The sequence below is a fragment of the Mixophyes fleayi genome, chromosome 2, assembly GCF_038048845.1.
Source record: "Mixophyes fleayi isolate aMixFle1 chromosome 2, aMixFle1.hap1, whole genome shotgun sequence".
In the NCBI taxonomy this organism is placed as follows: domain Eukaryota; kingdom Metazoa; phylum Chordata; class Amphibia; order Anura; family Limnodynastidae; genus Mixophyes; species Mixophyes fleayi.
Window position 1 is genome coordinate 374,191,397 of NC_134403.1, and position 25,000 is coordinate 374,216,396.

Here is a 25,000-nt window from a genome sequence, read left to right on the forward strand (position 1 = left end):
GGGCCCCGCCTGTCAGCGCGTCTCGCTCACACTCAGCACCGCGGGGGCCCCGCATGTCAGCGCGTCTCGCTCACACTCGGCACCGCGGGGGCCCCGCATGTCAGCGCGTCTCGCTCACACTCGGCACTGCGGGGGCCCCGCCTGTCAGCGCGCCTCTCTCACACTCGGCACTGCGGGGGCCCCGCCTGTCAGCGCGCCTCTCTCACACTCGGCACTGCGGGGGCCCCGCCTGTCAGCGCGCCTCTCTCACACTCGGCACTGCGGGGGCCCCGCCTGTCAGCGCGCCTCTCTCACACTCGGCACTGCGGGGGCCCCGCCTGTCAGCGCGCCTCTCTCACACTCGGCACTGCGGGGGCCCCGCCTGTCAGCGCGCCTCTCTCACACTCGGCACTGCGGGGGCCCCGCCTGTCAGCGCGCCTCTCTCACACTCGGCACTGCGGGGGCCCCGCCTGTCAGCGCGCCTCTCACACTCGGCACTGCGGGGGCCCCGCCTGTCAGCACGTCTCGCTCACACTCGGCACTGCGGGGGCCCCGCCTGTCAGCGCGCCTCTCACACTCGGCACTGTGGGGGCCCCGCCTGTCAGCGCGTCTCGCTCACACTCGGCACTGCGGGGGCCCCGCCTGTCAGCGCGTCTCTCTTACACTTGTGAATGACTAAAGGCAATTTGTCCTATGTGAATTCAATCCATTTTGGAGGGAAATGTTCTAAAATAAATTCCTGTGCTCTTCATAAGATAAAAACAAATAAAAACTATTACATCTCTAAACATATCCACCTATACACAGGCAGATGGGGGGGAAACTGTCCAATTCTCCCGAGAAAATAAAATGTAGAAATGACAAGTTATTGATAAGATTGAGGGGACCCATCGTATTGTCGGCGATCACTGGAGGGTTTTCTTACTCATGATTAGATGCCAGAAGTGTCCTCCCTACGGTGTTACTTGGGTGCACCCAGCAATCTATCATTACGATCGAAACCATTCGATCAGACACCTCGTTGCGTTGTGCTGAAGAGGTGCACTCTTATAAAACACGTTCTCAGTCATACATGTCTTCAAACATCTTCTGCCCCATCTCTATGTAAGCCTCTTTCTCCTGCGGAGTCATCTGCGCCACCAGCTCTGGACGCTGACTCACTTCACTGTAGAGGTAGGTGCGCCCACTGACAGTGACCGTAGGGTCTGCCGATACCTCTTCAAACTCATCATCGTCGTCGTCTTCATCAAAGAGACGGGCAGTTCCGAAAGGATGTCGAGGCGCAGGACTGTCTTGGTCGGATTCGCTGGTGTCGCTGTCCGAATCGCTGCCCGCAGCCGCGTTGGAGGCCGGCGTGGCGGAGACTCCCACGGCTGCGGCGGCACTCTTTTTCTCATGGATGAGGAGGGCCTGCATGACCTCTTCATTCTCATCAACCATTGGGCGGCTCTCGTCGTGTTCGTGAAATGGCTCTGTGTCCAGCCCTGGTGGAGACAGAAGCAGGTTACCGGTTAGAGTGTGACAAACCTAGACAAGAGGTGCCCGTTATGTTGTGACCCATTACCCGTGGACCCTTTACATTTCTATAGTGAGCGTAGAGACTGGTGGTGCCACGCATTTATACATCACTGACCGCTACTCCTCCAGCCTCGAGTCAGTTATAACCCAGACAAACTACCCCTTAAAGGCCACCAGTCATGGCAGGTGATGCACAATCGCGCTCTGTACAGACACTGCGCTAATAAAGCCTCTCACCATCTTTGATATCCGTGGATTCGCTGTAAGCTACGCCCTGCACCGTGCTCTCTCGCAGCCAGATGGGTCTTTCTTTAACTGGTTTCCCCTCGGTGGCCGACCTCTGCAGATCTTCCTGTTCCTCCATGCTGATGACCACATCCTGGGTGTACATGTCCTCATATGAGGGTCCCTTGGTCCAGGCTTCCCGGTGAGGACCAGAGGCGGCTGCTGCAGCCGCCGCTCGTTCTTTGCTGCAAAACACAGAGGGGTAAAGTAGCTCGTCACATTGCTTTATGCTGCTGGTTACATACACATACCGGTTATACTGTAATTTATAACATCTATAGGTGGCTTCAGATTGAGAACTTATACAGACAACATGAATAAACTAAACTTCTGGCTTTTAATAACCGTTCCAGAAAAATAACACTTCATATTCGACAATGACAAACAACTGCATCTTAACATTTTCTTTGACAATAATAAACGTTCCAACCCCCGGCAAGCCGCGGTCTCTGAGGAATTGGTAAATTGCAGCCCCCTCCTGTTTTTTACGATGTTTTGAGGCAGGAGAACAGCTCTATTAAGCTTGGAAACACAGTTTACAAAACCAGTAACGTGAAGGTTTTTCTCTTCTAAGTGCAAAGTTTTACAAGCTGACAGTTTTTGGAGAGACAGATCTGAGGGTGGGAGAGGGGGAGGAAATCTGTACTTCACTGCAACGCAAACTGAACAGAATGTACTCTCTGTGCTAATGAGACAACATCATGTACACAATGAGTGTGATCCTGGGAAACCAGGCATAGAGCCTGGACAGCGAGTTAATGTCTGCTATAAATGGAGGAGAGGCCTCACCAGTGAGAGGGGTTAATATCTGTAGCTTAGCATGTGAACAAGCCAAGCGAGTACCCTAGATAACGTGTATTTATTCATTTCCGACGACAGACTTCACCAGTGAGAAATCGTGTCTCCTCCACGTTATACACGATACCAGTATATTGTTCCCCGGCCAGAATGTTATCCCAGTGAGTGCTAGAAAGCTCATCAGGAGGGTCAGATACCTCTGTCTCAGGGATGGTATCTCAGTTGGTTCTGGTTCCAGGATTTCATAAGCCAGGTTGATGTCTTCAGTGTCCCGGAGCAAGGCATATATAGGCTCGATCTGTTCGTTAAACCGGGCGACCAGAGTTCGAGCGTCCTTCTTGGGCATCGCAGACTCGTCCTCTTCCACCTCAGTCTGGCAGAATGTGCAACGGAAAGTGCCTGTGAGAGAGAGAGAGAGGGGAAGACAGTCAGTGGAGACCAGGACACCATGCCATCCCCAGAGGAGAGCAGAGCCTAGCTGTGATGGGGAGCAAGGTCCCACCATCTCCCCTCATGTACCATACTCCTCTAGTATCAGCAAAGACCAGAATAACATGACGTCTGTGTAACGCATGCACGGTGTCATCTGAGCAGAAGACATCAGGAAGGGAGAGGTGCGATAGACACCTCTCACCTCACCAATGTATGATGCCCACACTCTATTGACTGGAAGAGATTTCATATGGAGAATGCTCCCAGCAAACATCATATTGTTAAGGTCTCTTACCCCAGGGGTAACAGTAATGATCAATGTGCAACATAAAACTCAGGAGCACAAACTTTTACCCTATTTTCTCGGTGTGTGTATCGTCAGGGAATTCCTGCGCTGTGTACAGAACACTCCAAGTGAGTGAAGTGATATCTGAATTAGACAATGTTCTAAGCCTGCTACAGTAGTGCAGCAGTTAATGTTATGTAATAAAGAGGAAAGAAAGAAGTTTGTAGGACGTTTGAACGAGGCAGCGTTTGCAGGAAGAGAAGTTCAAGGCCTGCTATTCATCGAGCGTCAACAGCCCCATCCATCGCATTCTGCCATACGCCCACTTCTCTTCCATTGTCATCATCACTCCCCTGCAATCAGATGCCAATAATGCCGCGCTATAGAGGGGCATCGGGCAGGGACTGCTGCCAGAATAAAGATTTCCAAGGTCAGACTCATTTCACAAGGAGACAAAGCAGCTCACACTGCACCAGACAACAGCCTTCCATACGTACAATGCAGCTTCTCCCCAACACGCACAGAAACAGGTGGCCCGAAGCGTATGTGCCTAGGAGAACAGGGATGGGAGAAAATGTGTTGTATATACTACACAACAATATGTAGCCCCAATATACATTATACCACACACATATGTACTTAGACTTGTATTAAAGCTGTGATCAGTGATGTACATTGTATGATTCTCCGACAGTTTTAATCAGTCCCCAAGCAAACTTGAATTGCTTTGATCATCTGACCAATCAGTCCCTGTGTCTGTTCTCAGTAATGTAATGAAGATCTCAGAGAACGTGGTAGAAGAAATTGTGATTTTTCTGCAGTTTTTTTTTTTCCATTATACAATGTATACAAACTTCACAATTAAAAAAACCACAAAGGAACAACTTGGGAGAAACCCAAAACAATGAACCGTCCTACGATATCTCCACCAGAACCTGCTCATGTCTCTCTCTGGACAATGTTAGATATTGATCTCTCTAATCCTTTGTCACATATTCACTGACCCCTGTATGTTTTTATCAATTTGTAGCCATTAAAGTTATTGCACCATCATTACTTTTCATTAGCTTGTCCATGTCATTGTCTACTGTTGCTTATACAATAGCCATCGTCGCACATGTTCTCCACCTGCCTCTGTCCCCCATTGTCATCCTCATCCTCCCCCTTTCACTGATGCTTTACTGCTCATCCCATACCTTCCCCAGGATCATAATAAATAACTTATTGTATAAATATATTTAAATTATAAGCTCATTACGCTAATTTATATCATTGCAAATGTACGGATTGCGATACTGTGTTATATTTGTGTATTAGAAGTGTACTGAATGCTGATGCAATAGGCATTTGTTTGAGGAAATCCTCATTAAGGCTGACTTGATCTTTTTCATCGCAGAAGTTGCAAAAACCTGCTTTAGCCTGTAGGCCCAGCAGGAGGTCGTTACCTGTTGTCACGTCCTGTTAGAGAGACAGGAACCTGTCTGAGCAATGTAACTGTAAGGATACAAGTATTAGGATATAATAGATTAATGTAAATTTTGTTAAAGCTTAAATTGCGTTAGCTCCATGGTTATAGGATGTATTACATCCTTATGGTAATTATTGAATGTGATTTATCAGTCTTTGCGGAGCCATTTAGGATCAGGGGGCGGTGTTATCCCCTGTTAACAGTCGTGTCAGAATCTGTATAAAAGGAGCTCTGTTTGACCATGTAATGTATCCTTATTCCATCTGTACCTTTCTGGATACCACCAATACCTTAAACTAGTGGATGTAACTGTCCTATTCAGGACTTTTTGAGCTAATACAAATCAACTGCTTAAGGAACCTGTCCATCTTGACGACTACTTACCTGCTGTAATTCCTGTGACCACAGATTAGACCAATCTAATCCGTTATCCGTCTGTTCTGAGGTTGGGACCCAGCATCCAGTACCAACGCTCTGTCCGCTACCTGCAGCTCTGACCAATGTGATAGGCCAGGGGGAACCATCCACAGCAACCCTGATCTGAAGACAAGAGGTCAGGGGTACAAGGCCAGGTGTACTAGCATGGGGGTATACTAGCAGTGAGTTACCCAGAAGGACGCGGTTCTAGGTGCCGCTAAGGAGTCCAGTGGTGGCAGCAGTTTAAGCCCCTCCTAATGCGGTTGGAGGGAGCATCTACGGTCCATCCTGTCACAGACCCCATTTACAAACCTCTCTCCTCCCCTTCCAGTTCTAGCACCCTTCCTTCTCACAGCTCTTCACCCTATCATTACTCTTTCCGCCCGTCCATATCCCCGCATGGCTGCCCACTTCATTACTCCAAACCACATGCCCAAGGTTATCCCCTCTGCCTGCTCTCACTCCTCCTGTCACCACATATCATCCAGCAAACCCCCCCCCCCAACCTTGTCCTTATACTCTCCTTCTGCTGCTCACTCTGGAAAGCCAGATTTATCTGCTATAAGCTCACTCCCATCCATTACCTCTCTCACTACCTTGGTCTCCTAGTCCTTACAGAAACATAGAACACCCCCTCCGCAATTGCTTCCCCTGCGTCACTCTCCTACAGGGGTCTCTTTCTCCCACACTCCAGGCCCTGTTGACCACCAAGGAGGTGGTGTAGGTGGTCCTATTGTCTCTAGGCTGCACCTTCAGTGTTATCCCCCCTGAACGCTCCCTCTTGTTCTCAGACTTTGTTCACTCCATCTGTCTCTTATCTCCTATCACCCCTGCACCCTGGGCCAGACTCCCTATTCCTTGACAACTTTGTTTCTACTGGGAGCACGGTGGCTCAGTGGTTAGCACTCCTGCATCATAGCACTGGGGTCATGAGTTCAATTCCCAACCATGTCCTTATCTGTGTGGAGTTTGTATGTTCTCTCCGTGTTTTCACTGGACGTAGTGTTCTCCCATCTTTGTGTAATCTCCAATTCTACAATTAGGTCTCCCCCCTCTGACCACAATCTGCTTTCCGTTACATTGGGTGGGGGTGCAGGGGGTAAGGAAAGGCCATACCCAATGTAACGCATACACAGTGTCCCCCCAACTGTATTGACTCAATTCTCTTCTTGACCTCCCTTGAACCCCTACTCGCACCCATTTCTTCTCTGTCCTGCCCTAATGTTGTGGTTGCACTTTACAAGTCCACCCCACTCAGTCTCCACCAATCTAAACTCCAAACCTGGCACTCCCCGCTACCTTCAAACGTGCTCTTCTGAGCACCAAAGGAGGAAATCTGCTTTAAATTCTCCCTTCCTCCTACTATTCTGCCCTCTCTCTTGCCAAACAAACCTATTGTTTCACCCACTGAAACCAGTCATTAAAGTGACAAATGACTTACTCACAGTTAAGTCTCAAGGTCAGATCTCCCGTCTCATACTCCTAGATCTCTCTGCTGCTTTTGATGCTACTGACTACTCTTTTCTCCTTACCACCCTCCACTCCTTAGGTCTTCATGAAACTGCCCTCTCTGAGTTTGCCTCGTACCTCTCTGGCTGCTCCTTCAGTATCTCTGCTTCTGATTCCCCCTCAGAGTCCCATAAGGCTTTATTCTTGGCCCTCTGCTCTTCACTCTACACCAACTCTACTGGGGAACTTATTCAATCCTTTCCCTTTGACAAAGTTCCTATCCCTCCTGATAATGTCTCTGTCTACAGCTTTACTCTTCATATCGAGTCCCTCACCAAGTCTTGTCACCTCCTCCCCCGTAAGATTACCAAAATTAATCAAAATCCTGGTCCATTCGCTCATCATATCTTGTCTTGACTACTGCAACCTCCTTCTCACTGGCCTTCCTGACTTTCACCTTTCACACTTCATACCATCCGGAATGCTGTGGTTAGACAAATCTTCCTCTTACATTGTTCCTCTTATGCTGCTCTTCTCTGTAAATATCTTCACTAGAACCCTATCCATCTTAGAATTCAGTTCAAGCTCCTTACCCTCACTTAAGCTGGATACACACTACACTGATTATCGGGCCAATCAGACGATATACGACTGATTGGCCAGATATCTGTGAGTGTGTATACTTACCCGATGGTCCAAAGTGCCGATCATCGCTTCATCCGTTTGGTCGTACTGGTTAGATTTTTGTCGTTTAGCAGCTCGTTAACTGTCAGCAGCTGCTGACAGTCAGTGTAAATCTGCACTATCTGCATCCCGAGTGAAGGAGAACAGAGACAGCGAGCAGGCACACAGTCAGCGTTACAGATAATGAAACGGCCGGCATTTCTCACTCATTCATTCTGCTGCAGCACAAGTCTTTGATGTACGCTTCACTAGGTTAGCTAAATAAACGGAAAGTGGTCTTTAAGGGCAGAGCAGGACACTGCAGGACATTTGCATGCTTTTAGTTCATCCCCATAACATCTTCCAGGCTGACTGTGACAGGCTGTAAATCTGAAGGTAAATCGTGTGTAGTGTGTACACATGAATCTTCATGCTGATCGTCTTTTTTTTTTTTGTCTCTCGTTCATAAATCGCTAATCGTTAGCATTTCATGTAGTGTGTACCCAGCTTTACAAAGCCTTCACAAACATCTCCCCCATACAACTCTGACCTCATCTCAAGGTACACCCCCACCCCCCTCTGCCTGTAACCACGACCCTCATTAACACCTTCAATACCAGTCTGTCTAAAATCTCACCTCTTCACCCTCACCTATCCTACCATCTGGTTAACCACCATTTCCATTTTATTCTAATTGCTCCTACTGCCTCGCCCCTTCCCCTAGAATGGGAGCTATCATGGACAGGGTCTGCTCTCCCTATAATCTGCTGGCTGTATATTGTCCTTCTCCCTCGTATGTCATATGTCTCTTGCTACATTCTGTGAACCCCTACAATTTTTTTTTACTCACACTCCTTTCGGGTAACTGTTTTCATGTATTTGTGATCTTGCTCACAGTATTTATTATGCCTTATCTGTATATGTACGATTGTCTGGCACTATAGAATCTCTGGTGCCCTATAAATAATGACATCATTTTGTGAAGAGACTCAAGAACAGTAACAGATAAAAGAAACAAAAAAGAAAAATCACAACTAAACAGACAAAGCAACGAAGGAGATGAGATGACAATAGTGCTACAGGGACAATAAGTCATTGCCAACATTGGGAAAGTCTTGGACTGATTGGGAAAAGCAGGTAGAGAAAGGCCAAAATTAAGAGAAAATAAGAATGAAAATAATCTATGGTCATACAATGAGGCTACATTATAAGTGACATATTCTAGATAAGATCCCGTTAGCAGACATTGATCACTGAAGAATGACCACAATACAACCCTAGAATGTGCTCCTACCGGCAGCCAAGAAGGACGAGTGGGCTGTATTAACGTGGACGTGTCAGGCTCTCGCTCTGCGCGAGGGAAGAACACAGAAATTATTATGCATAGAAATGTCAGGATAAAACCTAAAGAGACATTTCCCAGTGAGAGGGACCCGATGACCGTTCTGAACTGGTCCCAGTGTATTTCAATACAGAGAACGCACATGATATCCCGTATTCCAATCCCTATGTATACAGTCTAATAATTATCATAGACCAAAAGAGCTTGCACTCCAACACCCAGAGGCTGTGCAGTAAATGGGCTCAGTAATCCCTCAGACAGCCGACTGCCAGCTCTGTGTGCCAGATCGCCGGTTATTTATACCCACATTGGGAGCCGAGCGCTGGACAGTCACATTATGGGGTGGGATATTGTGCCAATATGAACACCCTTAAATACTCAATTTCATTACCCGTATCTCCCTCTGTAGTTGCAGATCTTTCTGCAGCAGCGCATGCTCCGGGTGGGGACAACGGTCGCAGGGTTTGCCCCATGCTCCATGAGGGTATCTGGTATATACATTGCATCCGGCAGAAAACACCAATAAAATGTGACTTTACCCATCACAAAGCCCGACTTTAAAAGTGGGGTATAATGTGACATGTCACAATGGGAGCGATATACACTATGGAAACACTATCGTGTAGCACCCGATAGGAGAATATAAGCTTCTAGCGGCATCTTATGGAACGTGCGGTGCCAGGGGGCACTGCAGGCAACACCCCACGCCTGGGCACACATACCGCATGGTGGACAACAGATTGGCACACACATGTACACACAGCGGACATTGGAGATAGACAATAACTGGAAAAGTCAAGTACAAGTGAGAAAACAGAGTCTGTCAGAATACAGCAGGAGAGATATACAGGATGCTCATCAGCCGGGCCCCAGGGAATCACCGGGCTCTAACACAGCTTGCGGTCAGCAAGAAGCAGCACACAGAATGCATTTTAATGGAAATAATTGCAAGCCAGGACGGCGGGGCCTCTTCTGATTGCACTGGAGTCTGCTCCGAGGCCCAGCAAGTATCAATCACTCAACGGACACCAGAGGCCGAACCAGCAGCAGACAGAGTATAATGCCTCTGAAGCAGGGAAAGGGTTAACCCAGCGGCTCCAAGGTCACAGCCTAGCCCAGCTCTCAAACTCCAACACTGGCGGAATACACCAGGACTGCAATGTGATAATAATACACCAGGAACCAGGAATAAATCACAGACCATTAGTAAAACAGAAAACAAATTACAAAGTGGCCTGTTTCAGCCTCACAGCACAGCTGATAAACCTGATGTAGACAGAGGTTTGTGGGATCTTGTGGGAAATGTATGTGCGCTGCCTGTACTCCTGCGCTTATTTCTATCATCATCTATTTATATAGCGCCATTAATTCCGCAGCATCAGTCCCTGCCCCATTGGAGTTTACCATCTAAATCCCCTAACATACACACACAGACAGAGAGAGAGAGACTAGGGTCAATTTGATAGCAGCCAATTAAACTACCAGTATGTTTTTGGAGTGTGGGAGGAAACCGGAGCACCCGGAGGAAACCCACGCAAACACGGGGTGAACATACAAACTCCTCACAGATAACATCATGGTCGGAAAATTGAACTCATGACCCCAGTGCTGTGAGGCAGATGTGCTAACCACTGAGCCACCATGCTGCCCATATTTCTATGTAGTATATATTTATTATCTCTCTAGCTGGCTCCGCACACTATGACTCAGTCAGTCTGGTAGTTACATCATGTAACTATTGGCTGGGCAGATTATACAGCCTGACCACCTCCTGTTGCCATCCCATGAGGCGAAGTGCGTTAGATCACATCCATCTAGGAACGACCATATCTGCACAATTCGCTCTGTGTGTGGTGAAATCTGCAATTGGGCCAAAAAAAAACCAGACGGTGGCTGCATGCTTCATCTACGGCAGACAGCCATGGGATTCTATGCTGAACACTGGAAGGAGATCCAATGTTAATTACTCAGTTGTGGGAAGTCAGATCTGGGATTGGACAGAACTGTACTTTGTTACATAGACACAGAAATGTCTCACACGTTGCAGTTATAGAACACAATGTTTCTCATCTCGTCTATTCTGGAGACATATATATTGCCAGCCACTGAGATATATGGACACATATTAAATATTATATTACTATGAAGTCTACTCAAATAATGTCATTTAAACTCACATCCTTCAATTGACGGGATTATTTGCAAAACACTTTTATTCATTTTTTTTATAGATGAAAACCTATCAGCACTCCAGAAGCAGGAAGGGTTAACTGTTCTGCAGAGCACTGCAACACTGGTGCAACAATGTAAAGAATTATGTTGTAGAGAATGAGAAAGGGAGAGCTCAGACTATTGTCTTTACAAACTGGAATGAAACATGTCAGCTGAAATCACAAGCAGGCTGGTTAACGTACATATTAGCAAATGCTTGTTTTACAACCAGGATGTAGCAGAAAAGTTAATAATTTAAATTATCAGCTTATTACCACATTCAGAATATCAGTTTTCAATAAAAACGACATTGTGCGATATGTCGGAGCTGGAAATGAATCTGACGTTATCTGTGTACGGCCGGGATCTGTACAGTGTACTGTGCTCAGCATCCAGCTAATGCATCTATCCTCCAGCAAGATCTGAAGGTCACCCTGAGACGACGGCCAGTTCACAGCTCTAACACAGGAAGCTGATGATGAAGAATGAACAGAAGGTCCTGCTCTGACAGCGCACTCATGTAACCCTGAGCAAGCTATTAGCCGCTACCACTGACACACACGGCGATGCCGCCCTATCGAAACATCCGACGCAGATTACATTTAATGTACTGTGAGTTAGGTTTAGATGTTTTGTGTATAAATTGAAAAAAAATTAGCCCAGGTTAATAAAGATTTATGTAACGTATTTTCCCTGCTACAGATGCATTATACTATGTGTGATCGCTTATCCTGAAACTTCCAACACGTTATAATACAAACAAAATAAACCAAACCCAACACAACACAACAAAGAAAAACGGAGCTTTCATACCCTCAGACCAGGGGCAGGCAACCTGTGGCTCTCCGACTGTTGTGGGACTACAGATACCAGCATGCCCTCAAGTCACTGCACATTAACTGTGGGGTTAAGTGAGGCAGAGAACATGCGTGGCACACAGGCACTAGCCTTAGAGACCAGCAGAGCCCTCCTAGGCCAGGGAGAGGATATTGCTGCTTATTTGTCCAACCTGCTCCTGCTGGGAGTAACTTTAGCCGTAAACACCTAATGAGGCTCATCTGATGGATGAACGGACCCCAGGAGAGGGGGCAATCGCTGCATAATACTGGAATCCAGTCACTTCATAGAGGCGAGCTGCCACCTGCTGGCCAATCTACCACATAGCAGGAAACTTTATATATAGGAAATTACATCACTGCAGAAGCCTGTGACCTGCCCACATCTACACCATTATGTACTGTAACAAAGTACATACAACCGGCCATGTTTATTATTAGCTGTGACAATTATTTAAACTGGCGCACAAGCAAAAGCTGGTGTAACCTGTATTAACCCAACAATGGTTTTCATTTTCAAAACTGCACTACAAAAACAGCAGATAAAATGCAATTCTTTGCTATTGGGAACACTAACTCTTAGAAATGACAACATTACCTGATGAAACAACCAGGACAAAACTTCCAGACCACAAAGCCTGTTACATCGTAACAATACAAACCGATGACACAATGGCTGCACATTGACTGATATACTAAGGTCATACATCTGTATTAGGACAATACCTATAGTTCAACTAAATGTAATAATGGCTTCGCTGCCCTATAGCACCTCATTGCTCACATAAGTGTGATATACAACACTACCTATACTGCTGGGAGTACCGCTGTTAGGGACAGGACACACAAGCACTTTGTTTTCTATGCGCTCCTAACGCTCAAAAACTCCCGTAATAATCCACTGAGGGGGCATTTGAGCAATATGACCACTATCACTTTTCTAGCTGGGAAAGCGCCGGTCTGACCGTTCCTTCAGGGTGAAGAGAAGACACAACTGTGTGGAATCATATACAGGGGCAGAGCAGTGAGTGTCACAGCAGCTCAAATGACTGCAGTCTATCAGATCCCATCAGGATGATGTAGGAAGAGCTTCAGCTGTTTGTAGTGGAGGGGATAGGCAATAAGTTTATAACAGACCTGCAGTGTAATGTCAGGGTCGGAGGGATGAATCACACGTCAGTGTCTTTAGGTCGGATGCCAGGGAAATGCACCTACCCGAACAGTGGGTAGGAACAATGGCCTGGGGCTGTTTTTCATGGTTTGTCCTGGGCCCCTTAGCCCCAGCGAAGGGAAATATTAATACCACAGTACACAATGACATTCCAGAGAATTGTGATTGCAACTTTGTGGTAACAATTTGGGGAAGGCCCTTTCCTGTTTCAGCTTAGTAATGCCCCATGCACAAAGCGAGGACCATCAAAAAATTATGATCCGAGTTTGGTGTGGAAGAACGTGACTGGCCTGCACAGAGCCCTGACCACAACCCAACATCAGTGCCTGATCTCACTGTCGCCCAACATCAGTGCCCAACCTCACTAATGCTCTTGGGACTTAATGGATGCAAAACCCCACAGCCATTTTCCAAAATGTAATGGACACTCTTCTATGAAGAGCGGAGGCTGTTATAGCAGCAAAGGGAGAGGGAAGAGGGAATATTAATGTCCAATGGTTCTGGAATGAGATGTTCAACTACCACCAATGGATGTGCTGATCGGATGTCCACAGGCTTTTGAACATGTAATGTATCAAGCAGATAGTAGTTACACCTAACAGGACACAGAATTATATTTTTATATTAATAGACACTCTTAGCTTTATTAACTAACCTAATAAGTTTTGACAAAGACAACTCCAGAGATATATGGGAGTACCCTTGTTTACACTAGTACTACTATAGATAATTCAGGAAGAGTAACCATTATATTTCAGTAATCCCCATTTCCCTACTGCCCGGAGAAGTGTGAGAGAACAGGGGAATATTTGGGATGTGATTGAGCTCACTCCCTCCCTCTGTGTTTCCCCTGATCCCTTTATATGTTACCAGCAGAGATGTATCTACCGTACCTGTCATGGGATCAAACAGCTGATTGGCCTCCAGATCGGTGAATGTGCTGCAGCAGTTGGGACACTTGAAGGATGCCCTGTTAGTGGAGTCCCTCTCATCCGTCTCAATCCTCCTCCTCATGTGGTCCAATTTATACTTCACAACATTGACCAGCAATTTATAGTTGATGAAGTAATAGTTGTGCCTGGTGGTCTTCCCATCAGTGGCGGTCTCCACCCGCATCCGGCATTTGATGAACTTGTCTCCCTTCAACGTGTTGAGTACGGCCCGGAGCTGCTTGCGGTCAAACTTCAGGAGTTCTAGCATGTCTTCCTCCTTCACACACGGGTTGCGGATGAGGATGTCCAGTGCCAGCGCATGCTCCAGCCCGTAGAATCCACGCACCACATACTTTGCCAGGCGCTTCAACACCGCAGGAACTTCAGTCACCACCTCGGGGTCCGTCATAACTCCTGTAACATGGAGGAAAGACGTGAGAGAAAAGCATTGCAGACAGAACGATACAAAGTACAGCTCACACTATAAGCTCAAGGCTCAGACTGCACCACCCGAATTGAAAGCCAATATCTAAATCACAGAAAATTGTAAAAGTTGATTTAAAAGGTTATTGGAGATACTGACATGGCAGCATTATCACTTCATCCATTATATCGGATCCCTACATCAGATACGATAACCTCCATAGCCTAGTGAGAGGGAAAATATACTGGAGAAGGTGGAACCAGGGCATGTGAGTGTATATACACAGGTGGAAGGTGAGCGGGGGGCTGGTGAAGTATAGATATATACACAGGAGAGGTAATGGTATATTGGGGGTGTATACACACACAGGGGAGGAGTACAGGGGGGATATACCCATATGGGGGGGGTATACCCACATGGGGAGAGGTATAAGGGGGATATACCCACATGGGGGAGGGGTACAAGGGGGATATACCCACATGGGGGAGGGGTACAAGGGGGGTATACCCACATGGGGGAGGGGTACAGAGAGATATGCACATAGAATAACCCTCGGCCCCCTTCTCACACTCACCTGAGTGCAGTTAACCCAACTCCGGGAGACTGAGGCTACACTCACTGCTCACACTGCCTAGCACCACCGGTTGCTCTGTTCTGCGTCATCATCTGGCACTTTTTGGTGACGTCGAGCCGTCAGGCCGCCATCTTGGATAAGGGAACGCTGCCAGTAGTGTGTCAGCGGATGACTGAGGTGATCACGGCTCCCAGGGATCCGCTGCCACATACACCCACACGGGATATAATATGATTTATACACGTTACATACAGCGGGATAACTGCTCCCCCTACAGGCCTGGCCCAGGTACAGCAGAACGGAGCGGAGAGTAAAATGGCGTCGTCGTGTCACTGGAACGCAGAGAAACTTCCGCTATAGGCCACGCCTACAGCTATACAGCGGATATTCCAGGCCTGGGGCGGGATTAACAATGCACCAATCAGAGCTCTCCTTGCCGCTGGTTGTTATGGTGACCTGATTGTGAGCCCAGAGAGGCGGAGCTTCCAGCAGTGACATGGCGGCCCTGGATAGGGTGAAGGTGCTGGTGCTGGGGGACTCAGGTGAGATGAACAAGTGGCCTCGGGGCCCAATAGAGCCATCACCCACACTCAGTGTCCCTAATACAGTGACATGTCTGCGCTCAGTCCCTACTAGGACCATAGTGCACTAATACAGTGATATGTTTACACTTCCCCACTAGGACTAGGACCATAGTGCACTAATACAGTGATATGTTTACACTCAGTCCCCACTAGGACCATAGTGCACTAATACAGTGATATGTTTACACTCAGTCCCTACTAGGACCATAGTGCACTAATACAGTGATATGTTTACACTCAGTCCCTACTAGGACCATAGTGCACTAATACAGTGATATGTTTACACTTCCCCACTAGGACCATAGTGCACTAATACAGTGACATGTTTACATTTCCCCACTAGGACCATAGTGCACTAATACAGTGATATGTTTACACTTCCCCACTAGGACCATAGTGCACTAATACAGTGATATGTTTACACTTCCCCACTAGGACCATAGTGCACTAATACAGTGGTATGTTTACACTCAGTCCCTACTAGGACCATAGTGCACTAATACAGTGACATGTTTACACTCAGTCCCAACTAGAACTAGGACCATAGTGCACTAATACAGTGATATGTTTATACTCAGTCCCTACTAGGACCATAGTGCACTAATACAGTGATATGTTTACACTCAGTCCCGACTAGGACCATAGTGCACTAATACAGTGATATGTTTACACTCAGTCCCTACTAGGACTAGGACCATAGTGCACTAATACAGTGATATGTTTACACTCAGTCCCTACTAGGACTAGGACCATAGTGCACTAATACAGTGATATGTTTACACTCAGTCCCTACTAGGACCATAGTGCACTAATATAGTGATATGTTTACACTCAGTCCCTACTAGGACTAGGACCATAGTGCACTAATACAGTGATATGTTTACACTCAGTCCCTACTAGGACCACAGTGCACTAATACAGTGACATGTTTACACTCAGTCCCTACTAGGACCATAGTGGACTAATGACAGTGACATGTTTACACTCAGTCCCCACTAGGACCATAGTGCACTAATACAGTGACATGTTTACACTCAGTCCCCACTAGGACCATAGTGCACTAATACAGTGACATGTTTACACTCAGTCCCCACTAGGACCATAGTGCACTAATACAGTGATATGTTTACACTCAGTCCCTACTAGGACCATAGTGCACTAATACAGTGATATGTTTACACTCAGTCCCCACTAGGACCATAGTGCACTAATACAGTGATATGTTTACACTCAGTCCCCACTAGGACCATAGTGCACTAATACAGTGACATGTTTACACTCAGACCCTACTAGGACCATAGTGGACTAATGACAGTGACATGTTTACACTCAGTCCCTATTAGGACCATAGTGCACTAATACAGTGACATGTTTTCACTTGGTCCCTACCTGGCCATAATATAGTATATAACACTAGCAGGTATCCTGTACCTCGCACAGGTTTTCATTTTATTTGGTGTACGCTACTACATGATTATCCTGTCTGTATACATGATGTATCCTTGTAAACAACTTTTAGATAGAGTTAAAAACTTCCTATGTGGCAAATTTTGAGGACTGGAGGGGCCATGGGTTTGATTCCAACCAAGGCCCTAACTGTGAGAGGAGCTCAGGGAGGATAACAACCTCCCCTGGGGCAGAAGGGCAATATAAAGCTGTGTTTTGCAGTCTCCATCATAAGGCTCTGGGTAAGTCCTTCAAATTGTCCGGGATCAACTTGGAAGAGTTTTAGTTTCAAACGCGGACAGTTGTATGTCACCTGCAACAAGAAGAACCTCCACATCCTGAACCCTACAGGAAGAATTGATATCATATATACAAATACAGTCATGACCAAAAGTTTTGAGAATGACACAAATATTATTTTTCACAAAATCTGCTGCCTCAGTTTTTATGATGGCAATTTGCATATACTCCAGAATGTCATGAAGAGTGATCAGATGAATTGCAATTAATTGCAAAGTCCCTCTTTGCCATGACAATGAACTTTATCCCAAAAACAACATTTCCACTACATTTAATCCCTGCCACAAATAGATCAGCTGACATCAGGTCAGTGATTTTCTCGTTAACACAGGTCAGAGTGTTGACGAGGACAAGGCTGCAGATCACTCTGTCATGCTAATTGAGTTAGAATAACAGTTTGGAAGCTTTAAAAGGAGGGTGGTTCTTGAAATCATTGTTATTCCTCTGTTAACCATGGTTAGCTGGAAGGAAACATGTGCAGTCATCATTGCTTTACACAAAAAGGGCTTTACAGGCAAGGATATTGCTGCTAGTAAGATTGCACCTAAATCAACCATTTATTGGATTATCAAGAACTTCATGGAGAAAGGGTTCAGTAGTAGTGGAGAAGGCTTCAGGGCACCCAAGAACGCCCAGTAAGTGCCTGGAAAGTCTCCTAAAGTTGATTCGGCTGCGTGATCGGGGCACCACCAGTGCAGAGCTTGCTCAGGAATGGCAGCAGGCAGGTGTGAGTGCATCTGCATGCACAGTGAGACAAAGACTTTTGGAGCATGGCCTGGTGTCAAGAAGTCCAGCAAAGAAGTCACTTCTCTCCAGGAAAAACATCAGGGACAGACTGATATTCTGCAAAAGATACAGAGATTAGACTGCTGAGGACTGGGGTAAAGTCATTTTCTCTGATGAACCCCCTTTCAGATTGTTTGGGGCATCTGGAAAAACACTTGTCCGGAGAGGGAATTGTGAGCGCTACCATCAGTCCTGTGTCATGCCAACAGTAAAGCATCCTGAGATCACTCACAATTTTGCCTAAGAACACAGCCATGAATAAAGAATGGTTCCAAAACATCCTCCAAGAGCAACTTCTCCCAACCATCCAAGAACAGTTTGGTGACGAACAATGTCTTTTCCAGCATTATGGAGCACTTTGCCATAAGGCAAAAGTGATAATGAAGTGGCCCGGGGATCAAAATATCGAAAATTTGGGTCCATGGCCAGAAATCTCCCAAGACCTTAATCCCATTGAAAACTTGTGGTTAATCCTCAAAAGGCGGGTGGACAAGCAAAAACCCACACACTGACAAACTCCAAGCATAGATTAGGTAAGAATGGGCGGCCATCAGTCAGTATGTGGCCCAGAAGTTGATTGACAGCTGCCAGGGCGAATTGCGAGGTCTTCAAAAAGAAGGGTCAACACTGCAAATATTGACTCTTTGTATAAACTTAATATAATTGTAAATAAAAGCCTTTGACACTTATGAAATGCTTGTAATATTACTTCAGTTATACCATAGCAACATCTGACAAAAAGGTCTAAAAACACTGAAGCAGAAAAGTTTGTGAAAACCAATACTTGTGTCAGTCCCAAAAGTTTGGGCCATGAGTGGATAATGTAAATGAAGTAGGCTTGAGATATATACAATATATATATGGCCAGCAATACATCTCGCTCAATGACCTTTCTTTTTCCAGGTGTTGGGAAATCTTCTCTCGTCCATCTACTATGTCAGAACCAAGTCCTGGGTAACCCCTCGTGGACGGTGGGCTGTTCTGTGGACGTCCGGGTGAGTTGGGAGCAGTGTCTGTTATAATACATATAACATCCCGGACCTGGAAGCAGACGGAATGGACTTTCTATAGTGAAAACACAGGTTTAGTGCTCTCATCTCTCCCTTACTGACATCAAGTCCGCTCCAGCTGCTTACTGTCTTAATTAGGGGGCACCCCACACTGATCCCCTTCTGGGTACTCTGAGTCCTCTCCGATTCGTCTCTTGCATATGGGGCCCCGGAGTCGGTGGGCGGGTGACACACGGAGGTTAGGCAGGTTTGTCCAGATACATATGTTACTGACGGCGAGTGGCCCCTCTTGTTTATATTTTCAGCTCCATGAATACCGGGAAGGGACCCCAGAGGAGAAGACGTATTATATTGAACTGTGGGACGTTGGCGGGTCGGTGGGCAGCGCGAGCAGCGTGAAAAGCACCAGAGCCGTGTTCTACAACGCCGTCAATGGTAAGACTGGTAACACGGTACATGAGACCTCACACATTGTGTTACTGAAGAATCCCATACGTGATTGACCTTCACATGGGCCCAGGTTCTCCTGTCAGGTGGGGAAATTAAGGTTCACTGAAGGAGTCGCTCAGTGAAATATTCTAAGTATTGGACCTAATAAAAAACCGGGACCTGTAGATTTCAGCTCCCAAAATAAAAGTTTTGCTTCTGGGTTCTAGGCCCCAGGGTGTGAGATATCCCTGAATTTCTGTCTTCTAGGTATCATCCTTGTTCATGATCTGACAAACAAGAAGTCTTCTCAAAACCTCTATCGCTGGTCGTTGGAGGCCCTGAACAGAGACCTGCCGCCAACGGGTGTGCTGGTGACCAATGGGTGAGTCTGCTGCTCTCTCCACCCAGATTGGGGAGATCTAACAAGTCTCCCGGTGTTCTGTGACTAATGCAGCACACAGAGTGCAGTGGGGAGGTATCATTAACCCAGGACACACCGTTACTGATATAGAAAGTACCCTGCAGTATGAAGTCACCTTGCTGCATATTAATACTCCGTCTCTCTGATCCTGCAGGGACTATGACCGGGAGAACTTTGCAGATAACCAGATCCCTCTGCTGGTCATTGGCACTAAATTAGATCAGATCCTGGAGGGGAAACGGAGCGAGGTCCTGACCCGCACGTCGTTCCTGGCAGAGGACTTCAATGCAGAGGAAATAAATCTGGTGAGTGTGCGACACCCTCTAGGCCGCTGGTTCCTGACCCTCCTCTGTGGATCTCACAAATCCGCAAAAATAATACATAATAATAATATTTGTGGTGCTCAGAGAACCTGCTTCCTCTGTCAGAGTTATAGGAACAGTTATGCTGAGAGTACAGGAAATTATAGACAACTCTGATTATTCTGTTCTCTCCTTTACAGATTGAACTGAAAACATGATTATTATTTATAATAAAACTGTTATTATTTTTTTTATTTTCTCAATAGTCGTCCTCACTTTACTATTAAAGCTGCTTTGGCCAAATAATCTCTATTCTCAGTGTCTGGCTAACTTCAGATTGGATGTTTGTGTACAGTGTACACCGACTCCAAAATATTATCCTTAATATCACTGTGACTCAGTCTGATCCGGCCAGGTGAGCAGTTGTTCCTGTCTTGTCGGTAGTCCAGACAGGACAGATATAGGTCTGATTTGTAGGTTGGGTGTGGGGGGCTGTAGTGTACGGCACGTACGTATGACTGTGCGCAGTGATACCAGTGCAGGGCACCATATAAACGCAGGGATTTAGTGGTCTATGTAGAGGTCTAACTGTAGGTATTAGAGTGCTGTGTGTGCGGGTGAGCACATCGCCCCTTCCTGCTGGGGCGGAGGGTGTAAACTGGTGAGGAATCGTTACTTGTTGCCTGGTCTTTATGGTTAATGCAGTCCGATGACTTTCAGTGGCCAGCGCTGGCAGAGAAGGGACCAATAAGTGCCACCCCACAGCCTCTGTGTCCCCCCCCCCCCCCCTCCTCCCCAAGCCTCTGCCCCCCCCCCCACACACACACACAGCCTCTGTCCCCCTCACCCCCACAGCCTCTGTGTCCCCCCCCCTCCCCAAGCCTCTGCCCCCCCCCCCACACACACACACAGCCTCTGTCCCGTCCCCCCCACACACACACACAGCCTCTGTGTCCCCCCCCCCTCCCCAAGCCTCTGCCCCCCCCCTCCACACACACAGCCTCTGTCCCCCTCACCCCCACAGCCTCTGTCCCGTCCCCCCCACACACACACACAGCCTCTGTTCCCCTCACCCCCACAGCCTCTGACCCCCCCCTCCACACACACAGCCTCTGTCCCCCTCACCCCCACAGCCTCTGTGTCCCCCTCCCCAAGCCTCTGACCCCCCCCCCCCTCCACACACACAGCCTCTGTCCCCCTCACCCCCACAGCCTCTGTGTCCCCCCCCCTCCCCAAGCCTCTGCCCCCCCCCCACACACACACACAGCCTCTGTCCCGTCCCCCCCACACACACACACAGCCTCTGTGTCCCCCCCCCCCTCCCCAAGCCTCTGCCCCCCCCCTCCACACACACAGCCTCTGTCCCCCTCACCCCCACAGCCTCTGTCCCGTCCCCCCCACACACACACACAGCCTCTGTTCCCCTCACCCCCACAGCCTCTGACCCCCCCCCTCCACACACACAGCCTCTGTCCCCCTCACCCCCACAGCCTCTGTGTCCCCCTCCCCAAGCCTCTGACCCCCCCCCCCCCTCCACACACACAGCCTCTGTCCCCCTCACCCCCCACAGCCTCTGTCCCGTCCCCCCCCCACACACAGCTTCTGTCCCCCCTCCCCACAGCCTCTGCCCCCCCCCACACACACACACAGCCTCTGTCCCCCTCACCCCCACAGCCTCTGTCCCGTCCCCCCCACACACACACACAGCCTCTGTCCCCCTCACCCCCACAGCCTCTGTCCCGTCCCCCCCACACACACACACACAGCCTCTGTCCCCCACAGCCTCTGTGTCCCCCTCCCCAAGCCTCTGCCCCCCCCCCACACACACACACATCCTCTGTCCCCCTCACCCCCACAGCCTCTGTCCCGTCCCCCCCACACACACACACAGCCTCTGTCCCCCTCACCCCCACAGCCTCTGTCCCGTCCCCCCCCCCCACACACACACACACACAGCCTCTGTCCCCCTCACCCCCACAGCCTCTGTCCCGTCCCCCCCACACACACAGCTTCTGTCCCCCCCAACCCCACAGCCTCTACCCCCCCCCCCCCACTTCCTGCCCTTCTACTGACCTTTTTGTATTTATTCTGTTACTAGAGCCCCAGGAACTGCACAGTGACACCGTTTTGCACGGCCTCCAGCCAGTGCTGCGCGCTCAGTCCATGGGGAGGGGGTGACTGTGCCAAGTATAACTGTTAATGTTCTGCCACTCTCCTTATACCCAGGACTGTACCAGCACACGGTGTCTCGCTGCCGGATCATCCAACGCTGTCAAACTCAGCCGGTTCTATGACAAGGTAACGTGCTGTCTCGCTGCGCTGTCCGGTTATTGTGACCTTCTCTTGTCAGCCCACTAGCTGCTATAATACAGTTTATAATAATTATAGGGCGACAAGAGGCAGCTGGGAAATCTACAATATGGAAATCTAATGTGTAATTGTCTCTCTGTAGCCTGTGAGCTGTCTCTGCTCCGTCTCCATCATCCCCATATGTCCTGTATTGTGTGTATGAGGTGACAGCACCTTATTGTTCTCTTTCAGGTAATAGAGAAGAGATACTACTCGCGGGACGGGACCACGGTAGGTGATTTATCTAACACACGTGTGTCATGGGAGCGGAGATGTATCTGACATTAGTGTCACACCAGAGAGGTTTAGCTCCCAGTATTTGTTGTGTGAAACATCCGAATAATCTGCTGCTCAGTTCTGTGGATTAAATCCCGGAGCCTCAGGGTCCTTGGTTCATGGTGTCACAATAGTTTAATATAGTTCTGCTCCATGTGCGAAGTAAGTACGAGGAGCGGTTTAATGTGATATTGGCACAAGCCCGGTGACACACGCTGGGTACATGAATTTTGTTCGGTACAGAACTGTGTTTAAGCCCATAGGCTTATTGCATCAGTGAGATCGGAAGCTGCTATCCCTGCCCGCGCTGACGGAGGACCCTGCACATTCCACTGTATAACTCCTGGGTAAATGTATCAAGCATTCCAGAAAGGAAAAGCCAATCAAATCCTAGCTTTCGTTTATGTCGTACATTCTAGAAAATGATAACTGGGATCTGGTTGTTCTGGGCAACACCTCCACTTTCCCTTTTTGGAAGCTTTGTTAAATCTACCCCTCAGTCTGCTTTCCCTGCCCTCCCCTCCCCCCCATCCTGACACGGTCACATGCAGACTTCACGTCCACAATGGTCACTGCCTCCCACAAGATCAGCCCTGTACGGTCCTGAAATATTCTGTTCTGCTGTGAGCATTCAGATGATCTGATTGACTGCAGATTGTTCTATCATTGCTTACTTCAAAACTGGGGAAACACAGCCACAATCTCGTGCAGATCTGCGCTTGTATAATGGAGCAGGGCCCCCCCGCGTTGCAGGCTCACATAGTGACGTATGCTGATGGCTGTACTTAATGTTATGCTGTGTGTACATGTCCCAGCATCCACCAGTGCTGTGATCCATCCATCATCTCGTTAGTAACCCTCTCAGTGCCAGCACAAAGTGACCTCACGTCCTGGTCTCTTCTCTCCCGCAGATCTCGGGATTCCCAGATCGGAAGCGGTTCGGGGGAGGTACATTTAAGACCCTCCACTATGATTGACGTGGAGGAGGGAGGAGCAGAAGACCGCAGGGGACCAAGACGGACTTTGCTTATATCTATGTATTTTGCACATGCTGAAGAAAGACCTGATCAGTCAGCGATTACCCTAAAGGGGAACAGTTCCTGCAAGGACTTAATGAGCTCCAGAGACTTCTACGGACAATAAATGTCCAACAACCTGAATAATGTACTGACTGACGTTACCAGGAGCCACACGGAGCCTAACATGGCCGATAACAATAAAACCTTTCACTCTACTAAATTATACAGACACGTCCGGCGTCAAATGTCTGTTACTCTGTCTTAGTATAAAAACGTTTTTGACTTTCTAGTATTGGTGATTTAGTGACATTAATGTTGTGTCTGTTCCCCAGCTCAGCTGCAGGGAATAAAAACATCATTCTGGGCTGTCTCCACCTTATGGACTTCTCCAACATGGAGTAAATGTGATGCGGGACCACCTGCTGGTGGGATATAGCAATTAGTGTCAATGTCCTGTACAAGAAGTGTCTATTGTCAGTGTCTTAATGCAAGAGGGTCCATGAATTATTCACATAGTGATCCCATGTCCTTAATGTGTATTGTGTGGCGGTATTTCCATCTATAGCGGGGCGTTGTTTTACCACAAGTCTCGGCACATATTACACAAATATATATATCTATCTATCTTATTACAAAATAGAGTCTAATTTCACCTTCTATCCATACACCTGTCCAGTAAAATCTATGGATACACGTTATCGGTGTTTGCTGGAACCCTTTTATCTGCTGAGCCCCACATACTCCAGGGAAATAGCGCCCCTAGTGGCCATCTTGCAGTATGAGGGTTAGTAATAATTATATGTAAGTGGTGAGAATAGTGCAAGATATAGCACAACTGTGATCTGTTTTCCATTAGTGTAGATCGTATTTCGCACACATTGGACCCTGTGATCTGCAGCGATTCTGAAAGTGAGATGTCTGCTCTGCAACCACCATTTTCAGGTCTTAACTCAGGACACTAAGGGGGCATTAGGCCGTCTCTGTTCCACAGTCCGTACTACAGACCCCCTGGGATAGTGACACTTTCTGCAGGCAGAGAGTGACTGACATCCTGACTATACTGACAGCCTTTTACATAACTCATGTTGGCATCATTTCCACCCATTGTAGCGGATAGAAAGGATGGTCTTGGGGTCTCTGCACATGTAATGTATTCTGAGAACTAATGCAGCCAGTGCAATGCTCTGTGTTTGGTTTAGGGACTGCTCTCCATGTTAGTATACACTGTACTAAACGAGGATGACTCTTATCCCAAACCAGCTGCTATGAAATCACTCCCAGGGTGTGTGTGTG

At 47.8% G+C, this 25,000-nt stretch overlaps 2 protein-coding genes across 3 annotated transcripts; one reads left to right on the forward strand and one right to left on the reverse strand.

Moving 5' to 3' along the window:
• Positions 1-519: 519 nt before the first annotated feature.
• On the reverse strand, positions 520-15,039 carry GTF2E1 (general transcription factor IIE subunit 1). 2 transcript variants are annotated; one of them, XM_075197470.1, is made up of 5 exons: positions 14,371-14,548; positions 13,749-14,201; positions 2,778-2,979; positions 1,735-1,967; positions 520-1,463 (listed from the first exon to the last, which is right to left on the reverse strand). In XM_075197470.1, exons 2-5 carry the CDS (start codon positions 14,194-14,196, stop codon positions 1,042-1,044), a joined length of 1,305 nt encoding a protein of 434 aa, XP_075053571.1. In that variant the 5' UTR covers positions 14,197-14,201; positions 14,371-14,548; the 3' UTR covers positions 520-1,041. The 2 variants fall into 2 exon arrangements, with proteins under 2 accessions (XP_075053571.1, XP_075053570.1); XM_075197469.1 differs by lacking the exon at positions 14,371-14,548 and adding an exon at positions 14,786-15,039 and having other exon boundaries at positions 521-1,463.
• A 182-nt stretch (positions 15,040-15,221) lies between these two features.
• On the forward strand, positions 15,222-23,999 carry RABL3 (RAB, member of RAS oncogene family like 3). The gene is made up of 8 exons (XM_075197472.1): positions 15,222-15,327; positions 18,805-18,896; positions 19,217-19,346; positions 19,608-19,722; positions 19,916-20,066; positions 22,290-22,361; positions 22,605-22,643; positions 23,600-23,999. The coding sequence occupies exons 1-8, from the start codon at positions 15,282-15,284 to the stop codon at positions 23,663-23,665; spliced, it is 711 nt and encodes a 236-aa protein (XP_075053573.1). The 5' UTR covers positions 15,222-15,281; the 3' UTR covers positions 23,666-23,999.
• Positions 24,000-25,000: the final 1,001 nt, after the last annotated feature.